Below are 26,354 nucleotides of genomic sequence, written 5' to 3'. Positions count from 1 at the left end.
TTGCCTCCTGGAAAAAATAAAAGCATCTTGGGGACAACCATGACCTAGACGACTGAGAATCTCTATGGACTTTTAGCTATACAATTTGGAATGAACACCCTTGAAAAGGTGTGGGAGTAGGAATGGATTTCCAGAGGGGGAAAAATTGCAGGCTACAGAAACCATTTGCACCACTCAGGACACAGATAAACTTCCAAGTGGCCTCAACAACCCTCTAAAAGGATGCAAATGACCTGCAAGGAGTATAAATCCTTCCTTTCCCCACCATCCAATCAGAGCTGAAAAAGCTTCTTGGATGAAAAATGAAATGACTTCAAAAGAAAAAAACAAGAAAGGCCAGTTGCCTCCTGGAAAAAAAAAAAAAAGCACCTTTGTGTGAACATGGTTGTTTTCAGCTATGTCTATTTCATGGACTTTTTGTGAGGGCCATAGGGGAGAGAACCAATCCTTCCCTTCGAAATGATGCAGAAGAATCTGTCAATTCAATAAGCACCAATCTGCTATCTTTCAAAAGAAATGGTAAAAAGTTTGATAGTAAACCTGAGGCAATTCTATTTCTCATGTTTTGCAGGTGAACTTCAGATGGGAAGATCTCTGGTAGTTGACATAGGGGTGCAGTGGCTTGGTCTTAATTTTCTTGGGGAAAAATGCAAAGTTCTATAACTGAAATGCTACCCATTCCTAGCATCCTTCTTGATCACTGTTTCTTAACCTGTGGGACTTTAAGATGTGTGGGCTTCAACTCCCACAATTCCCAAGCTTCATCTTCCCAAAGTTGAGAAACACTGTTCTGGACCAAGCCGGGGAAACCATTAGAACCCACTAAACCAATCCCCTGCCACCAGATAATAAAGTCCTCAGGGAAACTTCTCTATTGCCTGTTGTCTAGGTTGCCCCCCCCAAAGCAGCCTTTAAATGAGCTTGGAGGCCAGGCTGGTTGAGTGAAGATAGTTCCACTGTGTAAATAAATGAATGCCTTTTCTTCTTAGAGAGAGAGAAGGAGGACATTGACCTACGAAATCAATGCCTCTCCACCTGGCTTCACAATGCTTGAGGTCAGGGTTTCTTCACCTCAGCAACTTTAAGGTGGGTGGACTTCAACTCCCAGAATTCCACTCAGCATTCCATTCTTAAATATGCTGAGATGATCTTCAGCTGTGGAACTGCCTGCCTGTTTCTGCAGCTCCTTGCTGGACAAATTATTTATTCAGTGGTGCTTTTCCCCCCCTTTAGGTTCACCTGAATGGTGTTTCGTTTTTGTTTTTAAACTTTCTTAGGCCAGGTTCTCACAACATGCCAGCTTCGGGTGTAGGAATTCAGCCACTTGTTTTGTAAACCACCATTCGTGGCTCAGTGTGTCATGTACAATTGCAGAGCCTGGACTTCAGAGGAACTCAACAAGGGACAAAAACGGGTAACTTAAATATTTTCCCTCCTGGTCTGAATGCCTTTGAAACGAATGCTAGGCTAAATCTCATAGGCCTTGGGTGAACAAAATATGGCAAGGGCTGAGTTTTTGGCACATCTAGAGAGACTAAAATCAATAGTCCTTAACTGCCAAATCATATTTAAGGTTTTAATTCCATAATTTTTAAAAAATACACACTACAAAACAACCCATTCCCCAATGTATAAGGAGCTTAGAAATGCCAGAGCTGAGGATTTAGTCCAAGTAATAATTGTGAGGCATGATCAATATACAAAAGGTTATTGTTAGGGAGATATTAAAGTTTGCATGGGAGCCTTGTTCTAAACAGCGAGTGATGGAATAGCTCCAGCTAGCAGCAGAGGGAGCTAAAGAAATGGAAGTAGAAGCAGAGGTTTTGCAAAGGCACTGAAACATCAGCTAAATCTTTTAAAAAGAAGACGGGAGCAGACCAGGGGAGAGAGAAAAAGAGGAATTGCTTTCAGATACCCCCAAATCTTTCCCTAATAAGGCAGCTTTTCTCCAGGCCAAAGAGGAAAGAAGGAAGGGAGAGAAAAGGAAAAACAGCCAAGTGGACAAACATTTGTTTGTTTGGAAATGTCTCTTCCTTCTGGCAACCTGGAGGATGCAGCAAAGCAAAGACCCAAAGACAGCAAAATGAGGAGAGAGGAACTGGACAATCCACAACCAGAAGGAAAGAGATTGAAGCTGGGCAACGAAGAGGGACATCTGAGGAAGGAAGGAGAGGATGACCGGGAGAAGTCACACCTGGGAAGAGAAGAATCTGGAACTCAGACTGATGGGGAAGGCCAAACTGTAAGTAGGAGAGATTTCTAGTTCGGGGCACAGAAGAAAAGCCTTTGTGGGGGTGGATTTTCTCCCCTGTGTGTTGATGTTTGAATGGACTTGTTTGGGGGAAGTTGATAAAAGTCTTGCGGACACACACAGGACCCTGTTTTGAGATCAAATGACTGTAGCTGTCAAAAATGGGAGCTGCTTTGCTCATTAGTCTAGAAGAGTTTGCAGGTGGTGACTTGGACTTCTTAAGGTGTTGTTTGCAAAAACAAAAAACAAAAAAACAAAACCCAAAACAAAACAAAGGAGTTTTCTCCATTCTTTTCCTTTGGCTCCTTTCGAATGAAGTGGAAAAATCTCTTGTTGGGTAGGGATATCTTAATTGTTCATCGCCTAGGCCCTCTGAATCATTTCTAGCATTTTGACTCCAGCAGCGTGAAAGAAAGGAAAGCAGCATGTCTCGTTGGGGAACTTTTTTTTTTTGAAAAATGACTTTGAAAAAGGGGGAAAAAAGTCATTGTGGTGTGGTTGGCTTGGGGGAAATCAATATTTCTATGACCAAATGGGCTAAGCTCCTGAGCGTTTGGGTTCTTGAAATGGTTTAGGTACATGTCAGGACATGCTGGGAAAGAAAGCGAACATGAGTCAGAATTTTAAATCCCTTTATCTTTTATTTTTTCAGTGAAGCTGGGTTGTTTTTTCCCCACCTTCATGTTTCTGCCTCTGTTGTTTTCCATCTACCTAGGTGTGAACAAGAAGGATTATTCCATACTGGGAATCAGAGCTGCTTTAGCTAACTCAGCTGCAGATACAAAGTTTGCGATCCTGTCTTCTTTGGAAGGAGACCTTGTTCTTCCCACTCCATATCCCCTATCAGTGTGTCTCTGAAATGAGAGTTGCCAGTTATGGAATTAATGGCTGGTGCATGTTTTGGAGAGCGTTGCAAACCTGTTAATTTGGAAGCCAGAGAGAAGGTTTGGGTTTCATTCATTTTGCCAGGGGATTATTTTTCCGAATGCTATGGAGTGTGTCTGCTTGACAGAATGCAATTAGTATTTAACACACCGTCACCTTTAGTGTACAACACCAAGCAGCAGTTGTAACACTGCCTCTCCGTATCCTTCTTCCAATCTTGCACTTAGCCTTTGCATGCAGTCCAAAACTCTCTGAATAAACTCTTATGTATTGAATACTGCACCAATGGTCACCGGGCAGATCTTGTGGGGAGCCTTGTTGACAATTTGAAAGTAAGATGCTTAACCTATCAGTTGGATGTGTATTATAATCAGTGTGGCCAGAGAAAACCTTCCATAGAATGGCTAGAGAAGGTTTCTCTGGGTTTCTATGGGCTGCTTCATGTTCTCTTTTTCCAGAGAAAGTGGGAGGTTGGGTTTTTGGGTTACATTTATATCTCGCCTTGCCTTGAGGAACTCAACGTGACTTCTGTGGAGTTTCTTCTACTTTTGTCCTCAACCTGCATGAGGCAGTCTGAGGAATGAGTTCGATAACATCTAGACAACTGCACGGCCAAGGATCACTTGAATCTAAAATTTCCTGATCCTGGTCTGAGACCTCAATCATTATACTCTTCTTTCTCAATGTGTTTATTGTTAGGATGTGTGGACGTTATCTCCGAAGATGCTAGATCTAGTGTTCCTATTCATGATAATTCATGAGAGTTTGTCTCTATATATCTAGACATTACCTGGTTGGAAAAAGTTGGCCAGTACTACTCTGGCTCTAAGCATATTTAGATGGGCAACCTTTATGTTAGGAGGGTAGAAATGATATTTTGTCCCAAGACAAGAATTTCCTTGGATACAGGCAGCTCCTGGGCAGAGCACTGAAAAACCCAGAGCCCTAAATGGATGGCTTATTGCTCCTTCCCCCCATGTGTGTCTTTAAATTTTATCACTTATTTCTCCTGTCCTTGCACGGGAAAAAGTGGAAGGAAAAGGGCTGATTCCTGTGAAGCTGCCTACAATGGTACCTTGGTACTCAACTGCTTTGGAATTCATCGAATTTGGTACTCAATGCAATTCTCATGTCAATGCATTTTCCACATGAAGATTTTGTCCCGGTATTCATTGTTGTGTTGGTTGCTTTGTGACTCACTCATTACATGAATCCTTATGGGAAATTTTTTTGGGGTAGTCATTGTTTTTGGTACTCATCTCACCTCCTAGAACCAATTAATGATCAATACCGAGGTTGTTGTTGTTGTTTTTAACCATTTAATCATGTCCGATTTTTGATGACTTTATAGGCAAATACTCTGCAGGCTACCCTGTCAAACATACCTTTTTTTAATTGTATGTTCAACTTTGCATCAGATTAATGTTATCAAGCCAGTTTGTGTTGTTGTTGTTGTTGTTGTTTCTTCTTCTTCTTCTTCTTCTTCTTCTTCTTCTTCTTCTTCTTCTTCTTCTTCTTCTTCTTCTTCTTCTTCTTCTTCTTCTTCTTCTTCTTCTTCTTCTTCTTCTTCTTCTTCTTCTTCTTCTTCTTCTTCTTCTTCTCCTCCTCCTCCTCCTCCTTCTCCTTCTCCTTCTCCTTCTCCTCCTCCTCCTCCTCCTCCTCCTCCTCCTCCTCCTCCTCCTCCTCCTCCTCCTCCTCCTCCTCCTCCTCCTCCTCCTCCTCCTCCTCCTCCTTTCTCCCAATAAGCACTCATTGGCACCATAACTATAACCTCTTTCCTTCTACCTTTCTCAGCATCAGAGTTTTCTCCAGAGAGTTGGCTCGTCCCAAGTTCACATAATGAGTCCCATTGTAGGGCAATTTGAGCCTGGTCATTTGTGTCTTGAGTAAGAACTCTGGGTTAATTTTTTTCAGTGATCCATCCATTTGTTTTCTTGGTTTCCACAACATTCTCAAGAATTTTGTCCATCATCCTAACCTACTTCTTCAAAGTGCAATGTATATTTCCATAGTGTGACAGGGAGTAATTGCTTGATTCTGCTCTTTGTAGATGTTTGAATATTTTTTTCAAAGCCTTCATGCCCGGCCTACAAAGGGCTAGTCTGTGGTATGTTTCTTGATTGTTTATTCCTTTATTATTGATGGTTGATCCAAAAAGGCAAAAAGTTCACCACCACTTCAATATTTTCACTGTCAGTTCGAAGTATTTTACCTCTTACTTAATTAGCTGTTGTTGGGAATATTAGAGCTGCTGTTATTACAACCTCTATCCAACATATCTGTAGCTGAGCAACTTAGGAATTGCTCAATAAAATAACCATGTTGGAAAAGGTTCAGTCACACAATATACAGGTTTGTTTAAGTATTATTTATTGAATAATCCATAATGAGTTAAGTTCACACATATATACTAAAAGTCTGTAGAGATTGTCAGTCATCCAGGTCATAGTTGTCCCAAAGGTGCTTCTTCAAGAGGCAACTGGACTTTCTTATTTTTTTCTCTGAAGACATTTCACTTCTCATCCAAGAAGCTTCTTCAGCTCTGACAGAGTAGTGGGGAATGGAAAGATTTATATTCCTTGCAGACAGCTGGTCATTTGCATCCTTTTAGAGGGTCATTGTGTCCTCAGGATCACCTGAGTTACTGCTCCTGGTTCCTGTAGTCTGCAGTTTTTTTCTTTGGGAATCTATTCCTACTCCCAGTCCATTCAAAGGGTGTACATCCCAAATTGTGTAGCTAAAAGTCTGTAGAGATTCTCAGTTATCCAGGTCATGGTTGTCCCAAAGGTGCTTTTTCAGGAGGTAACCGGAAATGTCTTCAAAGAAAAAACAAGAAAGTCCAGTTGCCTCCCGAGAAAGCATCTTTGGGACAACGTACTAAACCACAAACCACTGTTTGCAAACCACAAACACATGCAAAATCGTAATCCAATTTTGTTTTGCTTTTATTTTGGGTATTGTGTGAACTTGGTTTTATTAGCAAACCATGATTAATCAAGCTGTCTTTTGCACAATAAAGCCAATTTTCACACAATGTTCAGCCATAAATCCTGGCCAATGTATTAACGTCCAGATACACCTAACACCTTAAGCCGAAACTGAATGAATCACATTACAAACTGGGCCAGTGTAAAGAGATGGGCACATTACGTTAGGTCATATTTCTGCAAAAAATATTCCCCCTGTCTTCCCTCTTGGTCTTCCTAGCCTTACTTTTTCATTATCAGCTGTCGGTAATAACAGCTCTTTCCTCTGCATCTATACCAAACTGCTGGCTAAAATAAGATATTTCAGAGACTTCAGATAGAAGATCCACAGTGGGAAAAATTGGAAAGGCTGTGGGGCAAAACACAAGTTCCTTTTCCCTTTTTTAGCCAGGTTCTTTGAACAGCAGCAGGGCAATTACAGCTTTTCCTTTCCTACTTGTGGGGCTGCAACCCTCTTCAACCCTCAGCACATTAATGACTGGGATTATGTTGTCCAGCGCATGTGGAAGAAGGCTGCAATTGCCATGCGAGAGAAAGCTAAAGTGAAAGCTTAAAAAATAAAGAAAGGCATGGATCAAATTGCTGGATGTTTTTTTTTAAAAAAGCAGTAATAACATTGCTATTGGATATTGCATTCAGAGATGGGTTGAACTGAAGGCTTTTCTGGGACTGCGTTTTAATATTTTTCCCTTGGGTTGCGGTTGATGAAATGTAAGCCACCTTGATTCAGGGGAGAGCAATGAGATAGAAAAACTTGAAGAATAAAATCCTGACTCTAGCACGCTGATATCGGATCGAGTGTCACCCAGAAGGATCTCTGTAGAGAAGAGATCTTCCTTTTTTTTTTTGTTCATTTCCTTCTTTCAATTTCAAGGCTCTTTTCAAAACCAGATCATATGCACACGACAAGGGAACTCCAAGGCAAACAGCCTGCGCTGGCTCACAAAAACAGTTGGATTCTCACTCTAGCAAAGGCAGAAGCCTCTTTTGAATATCCTTGGAGGTTGGGATGCAAGGAGATAAAAACTAGCGTCTCCTCTGGCTAAAGCCCAACCTCTGGAAATGTATCCAGACCAGTGATGGGATTCAAATTTTTTTTACTAACAATTCTGTGGGTGTGGCTTGGTGGGCATGGCATGGTGGTTGTGGCTTGGTGGGCATGGCTTGGTGGGCATGGCAGGGGAAGGATACTGCAAAATCCCCATTCCCTCCCCACCCCACTAACCTGCTTTGTAGCTCCGTTCTCCTGTGCAGGGCAACACCAGAAGACCCAGATGATCAGCTGGGACTCAACGGGAGGCAGAAAATAGATGGGGGCGGAGCCACTCAGAGGTGGGATTGGCCGGTTCTCCGAACTACTCAAAATTTCCACTACCAGTTCTGCAGAACTGGTCAGAACCAGCTGAATACCACCTCAGATCCAGACCAATTGGATGGTGGGTGATTCTGCCTTGGCAAAGTGAAGCTGCAAAAGTGGACAGAGGTGTGAATCCTTTCTTAAGATTTCATTATGCTCCTGATGTTTCTGTTGGATTCTGAATTAGTCTCATATTGAGAGTTAAAGATAAAGGTTTCCCCTTTATTGAACCTGACTCTAGGGGGCAGTGCTCACCTCTGTTTCTTGGCCAACAGAGCCAGCATAGTCCAAAGACATTTCCATGGTCACGTGGCCATCATGACTATACCAAGATGCACAGAATGCTGTTACTTTCCCACCGAAGTGGTACCTATTTATCTACTTGCATTTGCATGCTTTCGACCTGCTAAGTTGGCAGGAGCTGGGCTGAGGAACTCACCCCGTCAGACAGCACTTGAGTATTGAACTTGAGACGTCAGCTTTCCAGTTGACAAGCTCAGCATCTTTAACCACTGAGCCTCACCACACCTCATTTTGGGATAGCACTGATAAAACCCCAAGAGAGTCATCAGGATGCAAAGAAGACAGTATCCTCCAGAAGCTTTGGCCCATAATGCTTATTATCTCCAGTCAACAACTTGGCTAGCTGGGTGTTATGTAAGTTATAAGAGCCGTGGTGGTGCAGTGGTTAGAATGCAGTATTGCAGGCTAACTCTGCTGACTGCCAGCAGTTCAATTCTCACCAGCTCAAAGTTGACTCAGCCTTCCATCCTTCCCAGGTAGGTAAAATGAGGACCCAGACTGTTGTGGGCAATAGGCTGACTCTGTAAACTGCTTAGAGAGAGCTGTAAAATAGTATGGAGCAGTATATAACTCCAAGCTATAACCCCTTTCTCTTAGCAATATGCTAAGGATGAAGAAGAGAGTTAGGAAGGAAGTTAGAACTTTAGGAAATTATCTTCAATAAGGTTAAGCTATTTGTGAGTCACATCCAAGCTTTATCTCTCAGGCAAGTGACAGTTTCTTGGAGGAGCAAGCAAATACAATCCACTCATCTGTTACTTTTTGTCAGGCTTTGAATCCTGCACTTGCATGAAGAGTCGAAACTCTGTTTTGGCTAGATTCAGCTCCATCCTTTGCACCTTTTCCATAATCAGAAATTTTAGAGACTCGAATTCTCAATAGAGGCAATCAGAGGTTACACTGTAGAAAAAATAGTTTAATAGTTTATCATGATTTTTCTTTAAAAAAAAAAGATATCTTTCTTTGGTGTGGTTAGTAAAGGACATCTTCACCTATACGAATGCTTTAAAAAAAACATTTATTTTGCTAGGTTTTCTGAATCAGCCATTCTTCTTAGGATCTGATGGATGCGTTTTAAAACTATTAAAGTTGTTCAGCAGCCTTCTTCCAATGCAATATTCTAATCTGAATTACAGCTGCAAAATGGCTCAGGTCTTATTGTTAGTAGCATAGAACTCAACCTTTCTTCCTTAATTTGTGTTCAGCATAGTAATGAAACCAATTTGGTTTGCAAAGGTTGAAAGAACCGGGTGTTTGGTGAAGATGTTGATGGTGGAGGTGAGATTGTCTTCTTGGACAGGTCATCAGGGTACAATTTCATAACCCAAGGCTGGGACTTCACTCTGATGAGTTAGCAGGATAGCCCTCTGAAGCAATAGGGCAGGCTTAACACATTACAAAACAATATGGATTAACATCTCAAGAAAGGAAAAACCTAGCATCATCTGATCCAAAGTCAGAGCGGTGTGATGGCCTAGAGGTGGAGCTCTCACCTCACAATCAGGAGGCTGTGAGTTCAATCCTAGGTAGAGGCAGACATTTCTCCCTCTGGATACAATGAGAATATATCTGCTGAACAAAACTCCGCATGGGTAACAGGAAGGGCATCTAGCCAGTAAACAGTCAGCTCCATTCAGTTGCCCAGAATCCACCCTGATGCAAGGGATTACAAGGTCATTAAAAGGCAAAAAATAAAATAAAACTAGATCCAGAGTCTAAAATTCTTCCTTTGCATCTCTTCGAATAGTTGAAGACTTGTTGCACAAAAGAATACAATATTTCATTGTTCCATCAAGGTAGAACTCTGTCACATGGCCAGTGTTACAGGCAAGACAGATTTTAGCTGAAAGTCACAAGAAAGCATTGGATAATCAAGAGTACAATGGTGTATCAGTGGTCTTTCAGAATTGCCCATCAGATGGGTAAGGTTGATATTTAAGGGTTTACAGGCCTTACATTGATCACGCTATGACTGCAGTGTAAAAAGATAAAGGAGTCCTTGCAGAGTAAAATCTAGTCACTGTTGACCATTAGGGGGCAGTGCTCATCTCTGTTTCAAGGCCTTTGAGTCAGCTGTCCAAAAACATTTCCACAATCATGTGACCAGCATGACATCATGAAGTACTTTGACCTTTCCTCTGAAGTGGTATCCATTTATCTACTTGCATTTGCATGCTTTTGAACTGCTAGGTTGGCAGGAGCTGAGGCCAGGACGGTACTCACCTCATTTTGTGGCTCTTGGATTTCGAACCTGGGCTGCCAGCTTTCTAGCTGACAAGCCCAGCGTCTTAACCACTGAGCCACCGCACCACTGCAGGGTAAGTAGAAGCTATATTTAATCTCTGAACACGGTGAATGGGATTTGATTTGTCTATTTTACTTTATGCATCTTGGAAGGAGATGGGCCTCATCCTCAACTTAAAAAGAAATTTAAAAACTTTCTATAATTGCTTTATTTATTTTGGGGGCATGAGAAATTCATTTCCAGTTTAAGAAGTTGTGCAACACTTGTGCACTTTTTGACAGTTATTCTTGAGAAAGTTATGCTGAAAAAGACCCTGTTCAAAGGGCCAAATGATTTCCTGCCAATTCTGGGCTTGTTTGTAACAAGTACATTTTCTCCTTTAGTGTTAAAAATACCAAGAAATGGGGTTTTCTCTACTTCCCTTGGGAACTTGCTCCACTGGTTAATCATTCTTGCTGTCCTATTTTACATTTCTTGAAACTTCCAAACAAGGGGGCTAAAAGAAAATTGAGAGGCTATTTAACTTTCTTGAAGAAGAAGAAAAGATAACATAGCTCTTCTGCTCTTCAAATGGAAAACTTGAGAAACTTCACTTGTTCAACAGGGGAAGCTCAAAATCCTGTTCAGCACCCTGGACAGAGCACTAGTTACTACCGGTATTAACATCCAGGCACGTTGGTAGTTTTTCTGGATGGTAGATACTTTTGCTAAATACACAACATGACTGCACCCCACTGTATAACACCAACACAATTATTAAATTTGCGGATGATACGACAATGGTAGGGTTCATTAATAAGAACAATGTGTGGAAATTCTTATCAGTTACTTAACTATATTTTCAAACTTTCCAGCCCACTTTACTCATTATTACTCTAATTGTTCACCTCACGTTCTATTAGTATTGTATCTAGTCTTAATGAATTCAATAAATCATCAATTCTTAAATCATCTAACAGGTCAAAAAAATCATTCAACTATGTTTAAGTATATAACAATGTTATAAACCCATTTGCTTCTTTAAATTAATTGCTATATGTGCTTATAGAAAGGAAGTACAAGGGCTGACACTGTGGTATAAAGAAAATAATCTTACACTTAACACCCAAAAAACTCAATAACTTATAATTGACTTCAGGAGGAAGAGAGATGTACATTTACCATTGTACGTAAATGGTGAGGAGGTGGAGAGGGTTGGTAGTTTTAAATTTCTGGGCACTAATATCTCGGAAGACCTCTCATGGACTATGAATGCTAACATGCTTGTAAAAAAGGCACAGAAGAAGAGGCTGTACTTCCTGAGAATGCTCAAGAAGATAAATCTATCTCAGCATTTACTTCTGTCCTACTACTTGAAGCACCATTGAAAGTGTCCTGGCACACAGCATTCTTGCATGGTATGGGAGCAGCTCTGTAGGGGACAAAAATGCTGCCCACCCTGCTTACAATCTTTTTGGAAGATACAGAACAATTAAAACTCAGACCAAACGTTTTCTGAATAGTTTTTATCCCAGAGCTATAATTGCACTTAACAATGAACTTAAGACCACCATCGGTGAGCTGTTGGACAATATCACTTGGTCTGTTGTGGGGATGCTTGTGTGTTTTTAGGGGGTGGGGGATTTTGGCAGGTGTGGGGGGGTGTTTGCCTGTTTGAGGATTGTCATGTGTGTGTGTGCGTGTTGGGTCTGGTCTCTGGGTGTTATGTAAATTTCATTGTATGTATATACTGTGTACATCCGAACAATGACAATAAAGAATTTGAATTCAAATATTCCAACAGCACTAAAAATAAGAAGGATGTATTTAATCTAGCCACAAGAGTCCACAATGGGACCTCTATACAGGTAGCTCTTGGCTTCCAACCATTCATGTAGTGACCATTCAAAGTTTACAGTGGCATCAAAAATGTGACTTATGTCTGGTTTTCATACATGTAGCACAGTGGTGGGATTCAAAATTTTTACTACCGGTTCTGTGGGCATGGCTTGGTGGGCATGGTGTGGCATGGTGGATGTGGTGTGGCTTGGTGGGCATGGCAGGGGAAGGTTACTGCAAAATCCCATTCTCTCCCCACCCCACTAACCTGCTTTCCAGCTCCATTCTCCTGTGCAGGGCAACCAAAGAAGATCCAGCCGATCAGCTGGGACTCAAGGGGTGGCAGAGAATAGATGGGGACAGGGCCAGTCAGAGGTGCGATTGGCCGGTTCTCCAGACTACTCAAAATTTCCGTGACTGGTTCTCCAGAACTGGTCAGAACCTGCTGAATACCACCTCTGATGTAGCAGCATCCCCATGGATACATGATCAAAATATGAGTACTTGCAGCTGCCATACATTTACGACAGCTGCACTGTCCTTGGGAGGAGATCACGTGATCACTATTTGTAACCTTCCCAGCCATCTTTTGACAAGCAAAGTCAATGGGGGAAGGCAGATTCACTTAATAACCACATGATTCACTTAACAACGCTGGCAAAAGATGTTACAAAATGAGGCAAAACTCACTTAACAGCTTTCTTGCTTAACAATGGAAATTTGGGGTTCAATTGTGATTGTAAGTCAAGGACTACTTGTATATAATGTACTTAATGCAATGAATTTATGCCAAGTTATGTTTTACAACTGATACTTCTGGGGTTCAGTATCCTCCTAGGACCATGATGGCATGCAGAGCCATTTGTGTGGGCACGCGAGCCCCAGGCAAACTTATCTCACTCCGCATGCTCGTGCCTCCTAGCTGATTTTCAGGCCTTTTTTGGCCTCCCAGAGGCTCGAGGGAAGCCTCTGCGGCCTTTGGAGGTCGAAAAACAAGCCCATTTCATCACTTCCTATATTTCCTGAAATTTCCGAAAGTGATGAAATGGGCCCATTTTTCAGCCTCCAAAGGCTGCAGAGGCTTTCCTCGAGCCTCTGGGAGGCCAAAAAGGCCCAAAAATCAGCTGGGAGGTACGCGCATGTGCAGTGCAAGTAAGGGGGCAGCATAGGAGAGGGCATTGTGCGCACATGTGCAGGGGGCATGGGGGGCACAATATTGCCTTCTGGGTGGTGGCATGTGAGCGAAAAACAGGCCCATTTCATCACTTCCTGTATTTCCGGAAATACGGACGTGATGAAACGGGCCCATTTTTCAACCTTCAAAGGCTGCAGAGGCTTCCCTCTCTTCTAATTTTCAACACAGGAGCCCAAAAAGGTTAGCCACCACTATCTTAGGAGCTCTAAATTCAGTGTCACATATGATGGATTCAGAAGAGGTTCTGTTCTCTCACATGTTGCCTTTCTCTGCTTTTCTTCCTCCCCCAAACATATCCCTTCTTAGTGGGAGGTGGCAGGACTGCAATTTTTCTTTATTTTTTTCCTCTAATAACGTTGTGAAAACTTCAAGCTTCACACTGTAGAGTCATGCTGAAGTGTAATACTTAGCATCTCGTTTCCCAAAGCATCCATAAACGAATGCTTTGGGGATATGGAGAGGAAAATGAAGATGATGGACACTGCCGTAGCTTCATCACTTCGGAATCGGAGAAAGAGTAAGTCAAGGTGTCAGCCCTGAAGCCGTTTTTTAAGCTGGAGCCATTTTGGAATCATCTTCATGGCTGCCAGAGCCAAGCCACTTGAAGCTGTGAGAACTTAAAGGGGGGAGGGGATAGAGATAGCTGGGGATTTGTTGCCAAAACAACATTCTTTCTTGTGGGAGCCAAGGACATTCTACCAGGTGTTGGAAGGGCATGGACCAAAGCCAGCCAGAATGGTGCATGAGATTTAGTTGGACCATGTGACGGACATGTGACCTGAAGAGAAGAACTTTGGGGTTTGATTTGGGTGGGGAAAACCTCATGTCCTCCAGAGTCGGGTTTTCCCCAGATATGCCAATATGATGTGTCTAATAAATTGATACTTTGAGTAATGTGCCTGCCTTGGAGTTTTGATCCCGTTGGGTGTGTTAACTTGATTAGGACAAGTGGCAAGATGAAGATAAGAAAAGAAGGCACAACAACTAGGAAAAGACAAAACAGAAACAATGAAGGATGTCCAAAATGTGTGTATGGATGCTTTTAGAAGACATTGTGTTTAGGAACACCTTAAGCCAAATGGTGCCAGGGTTTTGAATGCTTCCTTTGCTGAAAATAATTTATCTCACAAAATCTGGCCTCTAGAATAATCTTCCATTTGCTCTTTTTAATTTGTCCAATTTGACTTCTTCTGAAAGCTTTCCCTTTTTCTTCTTTAATATATGCTGGTATTCCCATGCAGGGAAATTGCCACACCAAAGGATAATATCTGTCAAGACAACCTTTGCTTGTTCTGTTTGAAACTGTAATTCTGCCTCGTTTGCAGCTATAATTCTCTCTGTTGGGCTCTCTTTCTCTCTGCCAATCCAGATGGAACCAGCTTTTAAGGATCAGGAGACATATCTAGAAAATTTCAATAACTCCATGCTATTCTTGGTTCTTTAATGGGGACCCAATCTATAACTAGAATTTCTCAGGCTGCTTCCATGGCAAAGGTAATAAACAATAGCTTGGTTCTTGCACTAGGTTAAACTTTGCTTTGTTTCAGCTCAGTTTGTGTATTGAGACGCAATAGGTTGTATCCGTGCATCATGTTAAACCATAATTGCAATATACAGAAGCCAGGATGGCTCAGCCAAATCCAAGCAAGATATGTTATAGTTTAATATTGTACCCTATGACTATCATTAAGTGTTGTACCTTATGATCCTTGACTCTTGACGAATGTATCTTTTCTTCTATGTATACTGAGAGTATTTACACCAAGACAAATTCCTTGTGTGTCAAATCACACTTGGCCAATAAAGTATTCTATTCTATTCTATTCTATTCTATTCTATTCTATTCTATTCTATTCTATTCTATTCTATTCTATTCTATTCTATTCTATTCTATTCTATTCTACTCTACTCACTCTACTCTACTCTACTCTACTCTACTCTACTCTACTCTACTCTAAAGTGGGAAGCCAGTCAATTAAGATGGTTTGCATGATACAATAACGTAGGTTGCTCCTGTCAAAACAATTGTGCATGTCATGCCTCTGGTGGAGACTCTCTGAGGGAGAGGAGGAACAGCCGACAAGGAGTAGAAGTGTGGCTCCGGAGGTTGTGGAGGAGGCTAGGGAAGGACAGAGGCCAGCTGAGCAGTCAGAGGAAGACCCAGGCCCATCCCCTATCCGTCCTAGGGCACACAGGGAGGAGAGGATAAGGGAGAGACATGGTCTATTCTGGAGGAGAGGGCCTTGATCCTCTTCATGGGCTGCAGGTGTGAGAACTGCATAAGAGTTTGGACCTGCGTTCTGGCAAACGCTGGAGACAAACTTGTTTTATTTTGGTTTGAGGTTATCTTGGTTGGCATCCTTCCAACAGACCGTGCCTTGTTATCTCCTTGAATTTGATAAATGCTTCCCCTGTTCCGTTGTGGAAATTTCATCATTGTAGTTTGGTTTTTATTTTTCACCTCTATCTGCTCATTAAATTCAGACTGTATTGTTTTCTTTTGAAGACTATTTTTGAATATGTTTTATCTCCAACTGAGAATTATTGAACAGTGGGGCCAAGTTGGAGGCAATAAAGGACATTTATTTACGTTTTGGATTTTGTTACGTTTGTTTTACGCTCTGGGTCATTACAGTGCAATCAAAGCATGTCAGTGGCAGATAAAAGTTGCAAAAGCGCAATATTGATTATTTTATTTATTTGATTAATCTGCACGCTGCCCAATTCCCAGTGACTCTGTATGATCCACAGGCAAGAACATTAAAAAATGTTTTATAGATGGCACCTACCTCCTGCTAGATTGGTAAAGATGTTTTCAACTAGAAAACCAGGATGTTGGAAATGCAAAAATAAACAGGGCACCTTTTTCCACATGTGGTGGACATGCCCGGAAACTAAAAGTTACTGGAATAGGATCAAAAAGTGGATAGAGGAAATAACAAAACAAAAAATCAAATTTAGACCAGAATTGTTTCTATTGGGAATAATAAGGGGAGATTATACTAAGATTGACAAATATATCATTATACATATAACAACAGTGGCCAGAATTGTGTATGCACAGTACTGGAAACAGGATAATATACCATCTGAGGGGACTGTGATAATAAAGATTTTGGACTGCGTGGAGATGGACAGGCTGACCTTAGAGTTAAAAGAGAGAGGTGAAGCAGAGTATTATTTGGTCTGGGATGCCTGGTATACCTGGTTAGATAATAGACATAAAAGTAATACAGTAATTAATACATGAATATGAATGTTGATGATACTATAAAGTTGTTGAAAGTATTAATATGTTATAGATTGTTGGAAAATGTTTAATAAAAAGTATTTTTTTTAAAAAGGAAACCATACAACAATAAACAAGATCCAAACCAACATAATTGTGCTTTTCAGCTCCTGCTGTCCCGGTTGCCCTCATCCGGAGAACTGTAGTGTTTGTGTGTTGTCAGCTTAGTGAGCTGCATTGCAAAAAAAAACCAACAACAACATTACAATTTAAATTGGTTGACATTTATTTGGGAGCTCAGTTCTGAACCTGGGAATGTTTAGCCTAACGAAGAGAAGGCTCAGTATTGCCATCTTCCAATACTTGAAGGGCTGTCAAAGGGAAGAAGTCTTCGATTTTCTCTCCATTAACACCTGGAAGCAGGACAAGAAGTCACAGGTGGAAGATCATAAAAGAGAGATGCAACCTGGAAATAAGGGAAGAATTTCCCAACAGTGAGAGCGACTAATCAATGGAGCACAGGTAGTCCTCAATTTACAACCACAATGGAGGCCAACGTTTCTGTTGTTAAGTGTGAGATATTTGTTACGTGAGTTTTGCCTCATTTTTACAAGGTTTTTTTTTGCCACCTTTGTTCACTGCAGTTGTTCAATTAGTAATGCGGTCCTTAAGTGAATCTGGTTTCCCACTGAATTTGCTTGTCGGAAGGTTGCAAAGAGGGGATCATGTGTCCCTGGGACACTGCAACCATCAGGGGATTGGACTAGATGACCTGCAAGGTCCCTTCCAACTCTGTTAATCTGTGTCTACCTCCAGGGTCCCTTCAGCCCTAGGATTCTATGACTCATTGGCATCTCTTTTGCTGATGAAGACCCCTGAATGTTTGGTTTCTTAACATGTTTTCGAATATTGTTTGGGTCAGTCTGTTCTCTTATGGCAGAGAACAAAATCTCCTACAGTTGCAATTCAGCTAGAATGAATTGTATCTAAAAAGCCTCTTCAGGGATGTGGCTTAGATGTAGCTTTTACATCTGCTATACCCGTAACTGTGCTGGGTCAGAGTGTTCTTTTATGTGTGTATGTAGGTACAGGTATTTTTAAACTACTCTCCAATTGCAATTTCAAGGTAGTTGATGGAAAAGAACAGAACAGTCCAAGTGTAAGTGCAAATAAAAGATCACAAGAGAAGGACAGTGTTGTCCTCTGGTGGCCAGAAGCTACACCTGAAGGACTTGGGAGGCTGTGAAAACAGGAACCGTGGTAGGAAGTGTGCAAGATTTTGTCAGGCACTAGATCGTATTTCTGGGGGAAGGGTGTTTCTTCTAAATAGCATGTTAAGCTTGCTACAGGTTTCATGGCACACGTCTATACATTTCCTTCTTTGAAATGTGAAGCAACTGTGCTGCTGCTGTTAGGGAATTAAGACACCAAGTCAGTGGTGGGATTCAAAATCTTTTACTATCAGTTCTGTGGGTGTGGCTTGGTGGGCATAGCTTGGCTTGATGGGCATGGCTTGATGGGCGTGCCAGGGGAAGGATATACTGCAAAGTCCCCCTTCCCTCCCCACCCCACTAACCTGCTTTCCAGCTCTGTTCTCCTGTGCAGGGCAACAAAAGAAGACCCAGCCAATCAGCTGGGACTTGGGAGGCAGAGAAGAGATGGGGGCGGGGCCAGTCAGAGGTGGTATTTGCCAGTTCTCTGAACTACTCAAAATTTACGTGACCGATTCTCCAGAACTGGTCAGAGCCAGCTGAAGACCCACCTCTGCTTCCTTTCCTTTGTTCCTCTCTTCCTTCCTTCCTCTCTTCCTTCCCCTTTTGTTCCTCTCTTTCTTCTCCTTTAATTCCTGTCTTCCTTCCAGTGGTGGGATTCCAAATTTTTTACTACCGGTTCTGTGGGCGTGGCTTGGTGGGCATGGCAGGGGAAGGATACTGTAAAATCTCCATTCCCTCCCCACCCCACTAACCTGCTTTCCAGCTCCGTTCTCCTGTGCAGGGCAACAAAAGAAGACCCAGCCAATCAGCTGGGACTCGGGAGGCAGAAAATAGATCGGGGTTGGACCAGTCAGAGGTGGCATTGACCGATTCTCCGAACTAATCAAAATTTTCATTACTGGTTCTCCAGAACTGGTCAGAACCTGCTGAATACCCACCTCTGCACTAAGTTTAATGCCATGATTAGGGAGGGCTTTCTTTAGAGCAGGGGTGTCAAACCCGATTTCATTGAGGGCTGTATCAGGGTTGTGTTTGACCTTGTGGGGCCGGAGTGAGTGTGGCCAGCTTGATGTCACTCATTTTGGGGGCACCTGTAGAAGCCCGAGTGTTCTGCCAATGAAAATGGGCTCCTGACCTCTGTTTTTGGCTGCGACGGCCTCCTGCAACCCTCCGCCAGTGAAAACGGAGTTTGGAAGGACCCGCATATGGCCCTCCCGAGCTCTGTTTTCACCGGCAGAGGCACCGTGGGCCAGTTTTTTGCTGCTTCCAGGGCGGCCCTGCAGGCCATATCTAAGCACCCCATGGGCCAGATCCATTCCCCAGGCCCTGAGTTTGACCCCCTTGCTCTGTAGGATATCCAAAGGCAGCTGTCTTCCTTCTCCTATTTCAACCCCTACATGACCCTACAACAAGACAACCTAGAACGGATGCATTTTTGTGGGGCTTGGTCTACGACTTTGTGTGCCTAGGTCAGTGTTAAGTCGACTCTATAGCTGTTTTCCAGATTTGTCGACTTCCCAATAAATGTGTTCTGAGATCCATTGTGCCACAGAAACATCTTTTTGAAATGTATTTATTTTGTGATCCATTTTCTGGCCTTTTAGTTACTGCATTGCTTGCAACGAGGGTGCCTTTTGTTACAACATTCAACGTAAAAGGAAAGTGGTGAGAATGCGGTATTGCATGTGACTTCCAGCAGTTTGATCCTGACCGGCTCAAGGTTGACTCAGCCTTCCATCCATCCTTCCGAGGTGGGTAAAATGAACACCCAGATTGTTGGAGGGCGAGAGGCTGACATTTCTAAACTGCCCAGAGATAGCTGTAAAGCACTGTGAAGTGATATATAAGTCTAAGTGCTACTGTTAACTGCTATTAAAAGTATTATGTTTGGAAAAAAGCCAATATTGTGGTAACTGATAAAAAGAATTTTGGATATTGGTTTTCGTGAAATCATACTGAATATAAAGAAAGGGGGAAGAGAGATGTCCTTTACTCTTCATTTCTTAAAAATTCTGGTGGACATTACAGTGAGGAAGAGGAAAAATAGAAAGAATCATCTCTCTCTCTCTCTCTCTCTCTGTGTGTGTGTGTGTGTCTGTTTGTCTCTGTCTATATGTATCTATCTTCTCTCTTTCTAATCATCTATCTATCTATCTATCTATCTATCTATCTATCTATCTATCTATCTATCTATCTCTATCTATGTCTATATCTATCTATCTTCTCTAATCATCTATCAATATCTTCTTTCTTTCTTTCTTTCTTTCTTTCTTTCTTTCTTTCTTTCTTTCTTTCTTTCTTTCTTTCTTTCTTTCTTTCTTTCTTTCTTTCTATTTTTCTATTTATCTATCTTTTACTATTTTTACAACTATTTCTCCCGCCCAACAACAACCCTGTGAGGTGGATTGGGCCGAGGGAGAAGGACTGGTTCCAAGGCCACCCAGCTGGCTTTCATGGCTAAGGCAAGACTTGAACTCATCATTTCCCACTTCCTAGCCTGGTGCCTTAACCACTGGATAAAGCTCCCAGGATATCAACAGTGTGTTCAGTATTCCACGCTGCCAGTGGGTCTGTTTTAGCTGTTTTCTTTTAATTAATTACTTTTAGGACAAGGTGGCTTTAGGTGAGTCAGAAAAAGGCTATTGACTTGGGGTGGAATAAGACAAAAATAACTGGACTGGGGTCTGATGGCAATTTGGATGGCTATATTCAGGGGTGGGATTCAATTTTTTTAACAACCGGTTCTGTGGGTGTGGCTTAGTTGGTGGGCGTGGCCTGGTCATGTGACTGGGTGGGCATGGCCAACTTGATGTGGTCACTCACATCAAAGGGCGCTTCTCCTCACCTGGCCTCTCATGATGGCGTGGATGCTGCAACATTCATAAGTGTGAAAAATGGTCATAAGTCACTTTTTTCAGTGCCATTGTAACTTTGAATGGTCACCAATTTTACACCAAAACTCAGAAAGGGTATGTAAACTCATGTTCGAATGTCAATCTTTCTAGCTAGCCAAGAAGCCTTGCTGAATGTCACTCATCTTGGTTCCTTGTCATTAAAAGCTTCTTTCTGGCAGCTCTGCTTCATTATTCAATTATTTCTTCAAAGTGCTAAATCCAACAGGGGAGCATTTCCTCCCAACAGCAGTGTAAAAAGCTTAAAACAACCCCTTCCCCTTTGAGGAAGTACCAGCAAACCTCCTTTGGAGACAGTAAGTCTAGGCATACTGCCAAGAATGCAAGAAGGGTGGAAAAAAACAAAAGGTTTCTTCCAACAACCGGTTCTCTGAACTGCTTAGAAAGTTTACAACCGGTTCTAGCGAATAGGTGAGAACCTGTAGAATCCCACCCCTGGCTTATTCCAGGTGTTCTTTTTGGCTGGATTCTTTTGTTAGACTTTTGTATTTCATCACTTCCCATCCTTACAGGATGACCAAGTCAGCACCCAGTAAATGATTAGATGATTTAGCCATGTGCCAGAAAAGGCTGGATGGAAATGCTTCCATCCGATAAACTGAGAAGTTCCACCTTCTGTAGATAGAGATTGATTAGTGGGCCGCCACACATTCTTCTGTGCCATTTAGCAGCCAACGATTTAGAGATGCTGGCTTCAGATATTTTACGGATATCTCGCTTTATATCAATTTCCCAAACATTTATGAAAATCGCACTTTTAAATAACTGTTTCCTAAAAGGCAAGCCATCGAGTTAGACAAAAAAAAAAAAAAAACCCAAACCCCGGTGAATATTATGCAGATGGCTGCAAATTATTTTCTGGCTCACTGCAGAGTCTTTCGTTTCACAAATGGACCCAAGGAGATGGAAGGGAAGTCTTTTGTGAGGCATGAATTTATTCGGAGACAATTCGGGTGGGTGTCCTTTTCGTATCGGCTTGATGACTCACACGCTCTCGCCGAAAGATTGCAATTTCAGTACTGTGAAGAGGTGCTGAGCAAGACATTAACCGGTCACTTTGATTGGATTCTATCATTGTTCATAAAAATACATGAACTCTTTGCAGCGGTGGGGAAAAAAAACTAGAGCAAACAATTCAAATCTTTATTATGCATGCTGAATGCTCATTTGCCAATGTGGAAAATAGAAGCAGGTTGGATAAAGCTATTTGAGATCGGTTTGAGGTCCAGGTTCTAATTTTCTTCAGCTATCCAGTTTATGGCTGATGTTTAATTCAATGGGGGTACTGATCACAAAAGCCTACTTTTGCTTCAGGTACCCAAGAATTCAATTTTATTACATTCCCATAAGACTTTATATTTGTGCGTGGTTTAGCACGTGGCAAAATCTCACTGTGCATAATCAAATAGGAGACATATAGGTAGAAGATTAAATATATTTTACTACATATTCTGACAGCAACAAGAATAGTGTATGCACAATGTTGGAAACAAAATGATATGCCTTCTGAGGAATTAATAATTCAAAAAATTCTAGATTGAGCTGAAATGGACAAATTGACATTAAAACTAAAAGAGAAAGGAGTCAGAGTATTATGAAATTTGGGATAATTGGTATAATTGGTTGAACAATAGAAACAAAGATAAAGGAAATAAAATTACAGATAAAAGTATATGAATATATATAAAGATGTAAATGTAGATATTTACATGAGATTGGTGTGTATAATAATTTGTATAATAATGATGACACAGTACTGGTAAAGTCAAGATTAATATGTGTAAAAGGTGGAAAAGAACAATAAAAATTATTATTTGAAAAAAAAGAGATTTGATTATGTGCAGAATAATAACCTCATTGGAAGGGACCTTGGAGGTCTTCTAGTCCAACCCACTGCTCAGTCAGGAGACCCTATACCATTTCAGACAAATGGTTGTCCAGTCTCTTCTTAAAAACCTCCAGTGATGGAGAATTCACAGCTTCTGGAGGCAAGTTGTTCCACTGATTAGTTGTTCTCAATGTCAGGAAATTTCTTCTTAGTTCTAAGTTGGTTCTCTCCTTGATTAATTTCCATCCATTGCTTCTTGTCCTGCCTTCAGGAGCTTTGGAGAACTAAGCAAATGAAGATTAGTTGGGATCATGGACTATGCCCTCTCTGTACGTCAGATGCAATCTTTAATTCACTGGGAAGATAACCTGGGTCAAATAGCTTAGTATTATTGTGTGGAAAGCTGTTAAATATTGAGGTGGGGTGAGGAAGATTAGAAAATTCGATCCTAGGTAGGGGCAAATATTTGTCTCTCTGGGCACAATGAGAAAATATCTGAACAAAACTCCGCATTGGTGACAGGGAGGGCATCTGGCCAGTAAACACTCATCTCTGTTCAGTTGCTCAGACTCCAGCCTGCCAGGGATTATGGGGTTGTTAAAAGGAGATGATGATGAAAGGAGATGTGAGGAAGATTAAAAAGCCTGAAAGGTGGACCTTAAGTGATCAACTGTTGGCAGTCTGCAATGTCTAAGCCTTTTGGTTTTATTTTAGATAAGGCAGTTCACAGGAGCATCTCAAATCTGTCTCAAGCATTTTGGGCAGAACAAATGCTGCATTTAAGTAAATAAGATTATTGTCTGATTATTTAATGAGTTGGATCAGGATGCCGCAGGTACACATGAGAGATTTTAATTTGCGACGAATTAAAAATAAGCTTCTGAGAATTTGCAAATGTTTCTGCTGGAGCATGGCTACATTAGATTTCTTGGTTTTTGGAGTGGAAAAAAACCCAAAACAAAAGCCAAGTGTGTTGTGTGCCATAGATCTAATGCTGATGTCCCTTAGCATAAAACCTGGCTCGCATTGTCAATTAAACAGGAAAGGATCTCCATCCATAATTTACTCATGTTCCTGAATATGGATTTCTATTGCTTTGGGTAAAGGGCTGGATAATTTTATCTCTTCGCCATTAAATTCGGCCATTTCTTTTCTAACCATGATAGATTGTCTTTGAAAGGGACACTTTGTGGAATGCAGCAAAAACAGATTTCCAGGAAAATAAGTATGGCACGCGTTCCATAACACTATGTGTTACTTTGATACAATTTCCAAAGACCTTGGCTGTTGGACTGCTCAAGCTTCACAAATTTTACCAAATGCTAACACTTCCTCACCATTGGTCTTTCTGGAAGCCTATTCATTCCATAGTAGTAGTTCTCTGGATCAACTTTCTTCTATATCAGGGGATCACCAACCTTTTGGACCTCAGGGACCACCAAACTCATAATTTTAAATCCCGTGGACCAGAGACCCTGGGAAAATTCAGCTTGGGAAGAAGGAAAATGTTTCCAAGCAACTAAATATTGGAGTCGACCCCTCCGTTTCCGAGAATCCAAAATTTCTTTAACTTCATAAACCTAACAAACTAATACCAAAAATAGAAAGAAGCAAGAAAGAAGGGGGAAAAAACTACAGAAATTTAAAAAATAAAAAGAAGTAGAAAGAAGCTTTCAATTTCCTTTGCAACCAATCTAAGCACAATTACAAAGTTATCCTTTATTCTGCAATTACAAAAAAAGCTCCCTCTTTTTCTATTATCCAATATTTTTGAATTATCAAAACCACAAGTCACAAGTGCTTCCCCCACCTCATTCCATGCAAAATGTCTATACAGGGTTTCCTGTCAGAGATAAATGTAGATTTCTTATAAACCTCTTTTCCAAAGCACCAGAAGGCAAGGCAAAAAACAATGGTTGGAAACTAATCAAGGAGAGAAGCAACCTAGAACTTAAGGAGAAATTTCCTAACAGTGAGGACAATTAACCAGTGGAACAGCTGGCCTCCAGAAACCGTGTGTGCTGCTCTATCACTGGAGGTTTTTAAGAAGAGATTGGACAGCCATTTATCTGAAATGATATCGGATCTACTATTTGAGAAGGGGTTTGGACTAGAAGACCTCCAAGGTCCCTTCAAGCTCTGTTATTCTGTTATTTCTGTTAGATAATGTATTTTCTCTAATAAAAGAAGTTTATTACTTAAATTCTTAAATTGAAATTGATATTAAATGATATTAAATTTATATGCTGCCCATCTTACCACGGAGAACAGCCATCTCTGGAAATTCCATCATCTTCACCAATCATTCCTCCATTGTGGCTGGTGTCAGATTTACAGATAATCAGAGTTGGAAGGGACCTTGAAGGTCATCTAGTCCAACCCCCACCACACCTATGCAGGAAACCCCACATCATTTTTGACAAAATGACAGTCCAATCTCTTGTTCTTGTTGTCAGAAAGTTTCTCCTTAATTCAAAGTTAAATCTCTCCTTGTTCAGTTTCCATCCATTATTCCTCGCCAGGCCTACAGGTGCTTTTTTAGGATTTTCATCCAAGGAATCTTTCCCAAGTTCTCTCAGAGTTTATTCAAATTGGCTCTTTCACAATCTAAGAATCCTGTGTCATTATGTTCTATTGCTTGTGTTTGTGTTATGCTGAATTCTAGTATGACATGGTCACTCTCACCCAAGGTTCCTGCAGTTTCAACTCCCTCTATCCCTTCTTCCCTTTTTGTAAGAATTAAGTCAGACTTTTCCATTTTGGATCATGTTAAATTTCCTTCAAATTAAATTTCCTGATCAGGTTTGGTTATCAGATTAAGGATTATTTTTTCAGGCCAAACACAATTGGAGTGGGGAATAAAGGAATTCATTTTTAGGTACTCTAGTTCCTCTCCAAAACAAAAAAACCAACCAAGGCAATAAAATGCCCCCTAAAATCCATTTCTCTGTATTTCTTTACTTATAGAAAAATAGTTTATCTTACACACTGTAGTACAGTCAGTAAAATACGTATTCCTGCCCTAAGTTGACATTTCTTTTGTAACTAAATTTTCCTGCAGCCATTTCATGTTCAGATTTTCAATCGGCATAAGACAATCCATTGGGATGGAGCACGGAGGCCTTTAAAGAACTTAGCTGAATTGATTTTGGATTGCAGCATGGCACTTGACTGCCTAATTTCAACCAGTCACGGTGGGACTTAATTAAGGAAAGGTCATCTGAAGTTTCTGATGTCAGTTTCAGGATTGCCAAAGGCAGAGGATCGGACCTTCCCAAAGGGACGCTTCTCAAAGGAAAAAGAAAAGAAAGAAAAAGAGGGGAAAAAAATAAGAAAAGAAAGGGGAAAGGGAAGTTGAAGTGAGAAAGGCAGAAAAACGGAGCTTGGTTTTCAGATGCTTTTAATGGATGCATCAAATGGAATGGGGAAAGAACTTGTCCTCCGAGACTTGTCTATGGAGAACGGTGGGTCTCCAGGCGAAGGAAGATGTGACTCCAAGGGTTTGGAAGAGCTTCAAAGAGTTCTTCTCCTTCCATGAAACATCGTATGAAGCTCCTTTTCAAAGCCAGTTTGTAAAACAGAGCAGAGCCTCACTTCCAGACAGTGGTCTGACATGCTGTTTTGCTTGTAGAGAACAATGACCTCTACACGTACCCCCAAAGGTGCTTTATTCAAAAGCCAACTGGACTTGGTTTTTTCCTTGAAGACGTTTTGCTTTTCATCCATCTCATTCGGTTCAGAACTGACGAAGCTTCTTGGGTGAGAAAGCAAAAAGTCTCCAAGGAAAAACAAAGTCCAGTTACCTTTTGAAGAAAAAACAAAAAACAAAAGCAGTTTTGGGACATCCCTGTCCTGAATGACTGAGAATCTCCATAGACAGGCACACGGAGAAGCTACGGATAATATTAAAAAAAGAAGCACTTATTTGAAGCAACTCTAGACAGGTGAGCACTCTTTCCTTGAAGCTTCATGATGAGATGAAGCATAGGAAGAGTTCTCCGGGCCCTAAAACACATCATTCAAGAGGGACCCTCAAGGGTAGAGGAGCTTGGGTGCTGAATTTTCCCCACAGTTGAAAGACGATGGGCGAGAGGGGACCTAGTTTGTCTTCTGCACTGCAGACCTAAGCC

At 41.3% G+C, this 26,354-nt stretch overlaps 1 protein-coding gene across 7 annotated transcripts in view; it reads left to right on the top strand.

The window, feature by feature from the left end:
• The first annotated feature begins 1,850 nt into the window (after nucleotides 1-1,850).
• The window catches only part of RBFOX1 (RNA binding fox-1 homolog 1), a 1,983,080-nt gene continuing 1,958,576 nt past the window's right edge, over nucleotides 1,851-26,354 (top strand). For 5 of the 7 annotated variants that reach the window (XM_087973167.1, XM_087973163.1, XM_087973165.1 and 2 more), the window contains exon 1: nucleotides 1,852-2,242. In XM_087973167.1, coding sequence (XP_087829293.1) covers nucleotides 2,024-2,242 — 219 coding nt within the window. In that variant the 5' untranslated portion in view covers nucleotides 1,852-2,023. Of the gene's footprint in view, nucleotides 2,243-26,354 lie in introns of all 7 variants that reach the window. The other 2 variants (XM_087973166.1, XM_087973162.1) reach the window with 1 other exon arrangement.

This window comes from Notechis scutatus, chromosome 12 (genome assembly GCF_049901735.1).
Source record: "Notechis scutatus isolate UNSWTSFEM ecotype Mainland chromosome 12, rNotScu1.2, whole genome shotgun sequence".
Classification (NCBI taxonomy): Eukaryota; Metazoa; Chordata; class Lepidosauria; order Squamata; family Elapidae; genus Notechis; species Notechis scutatus.
This window is presented reverse-complemented; position numbering and strand designations above follow the sequence as displayed.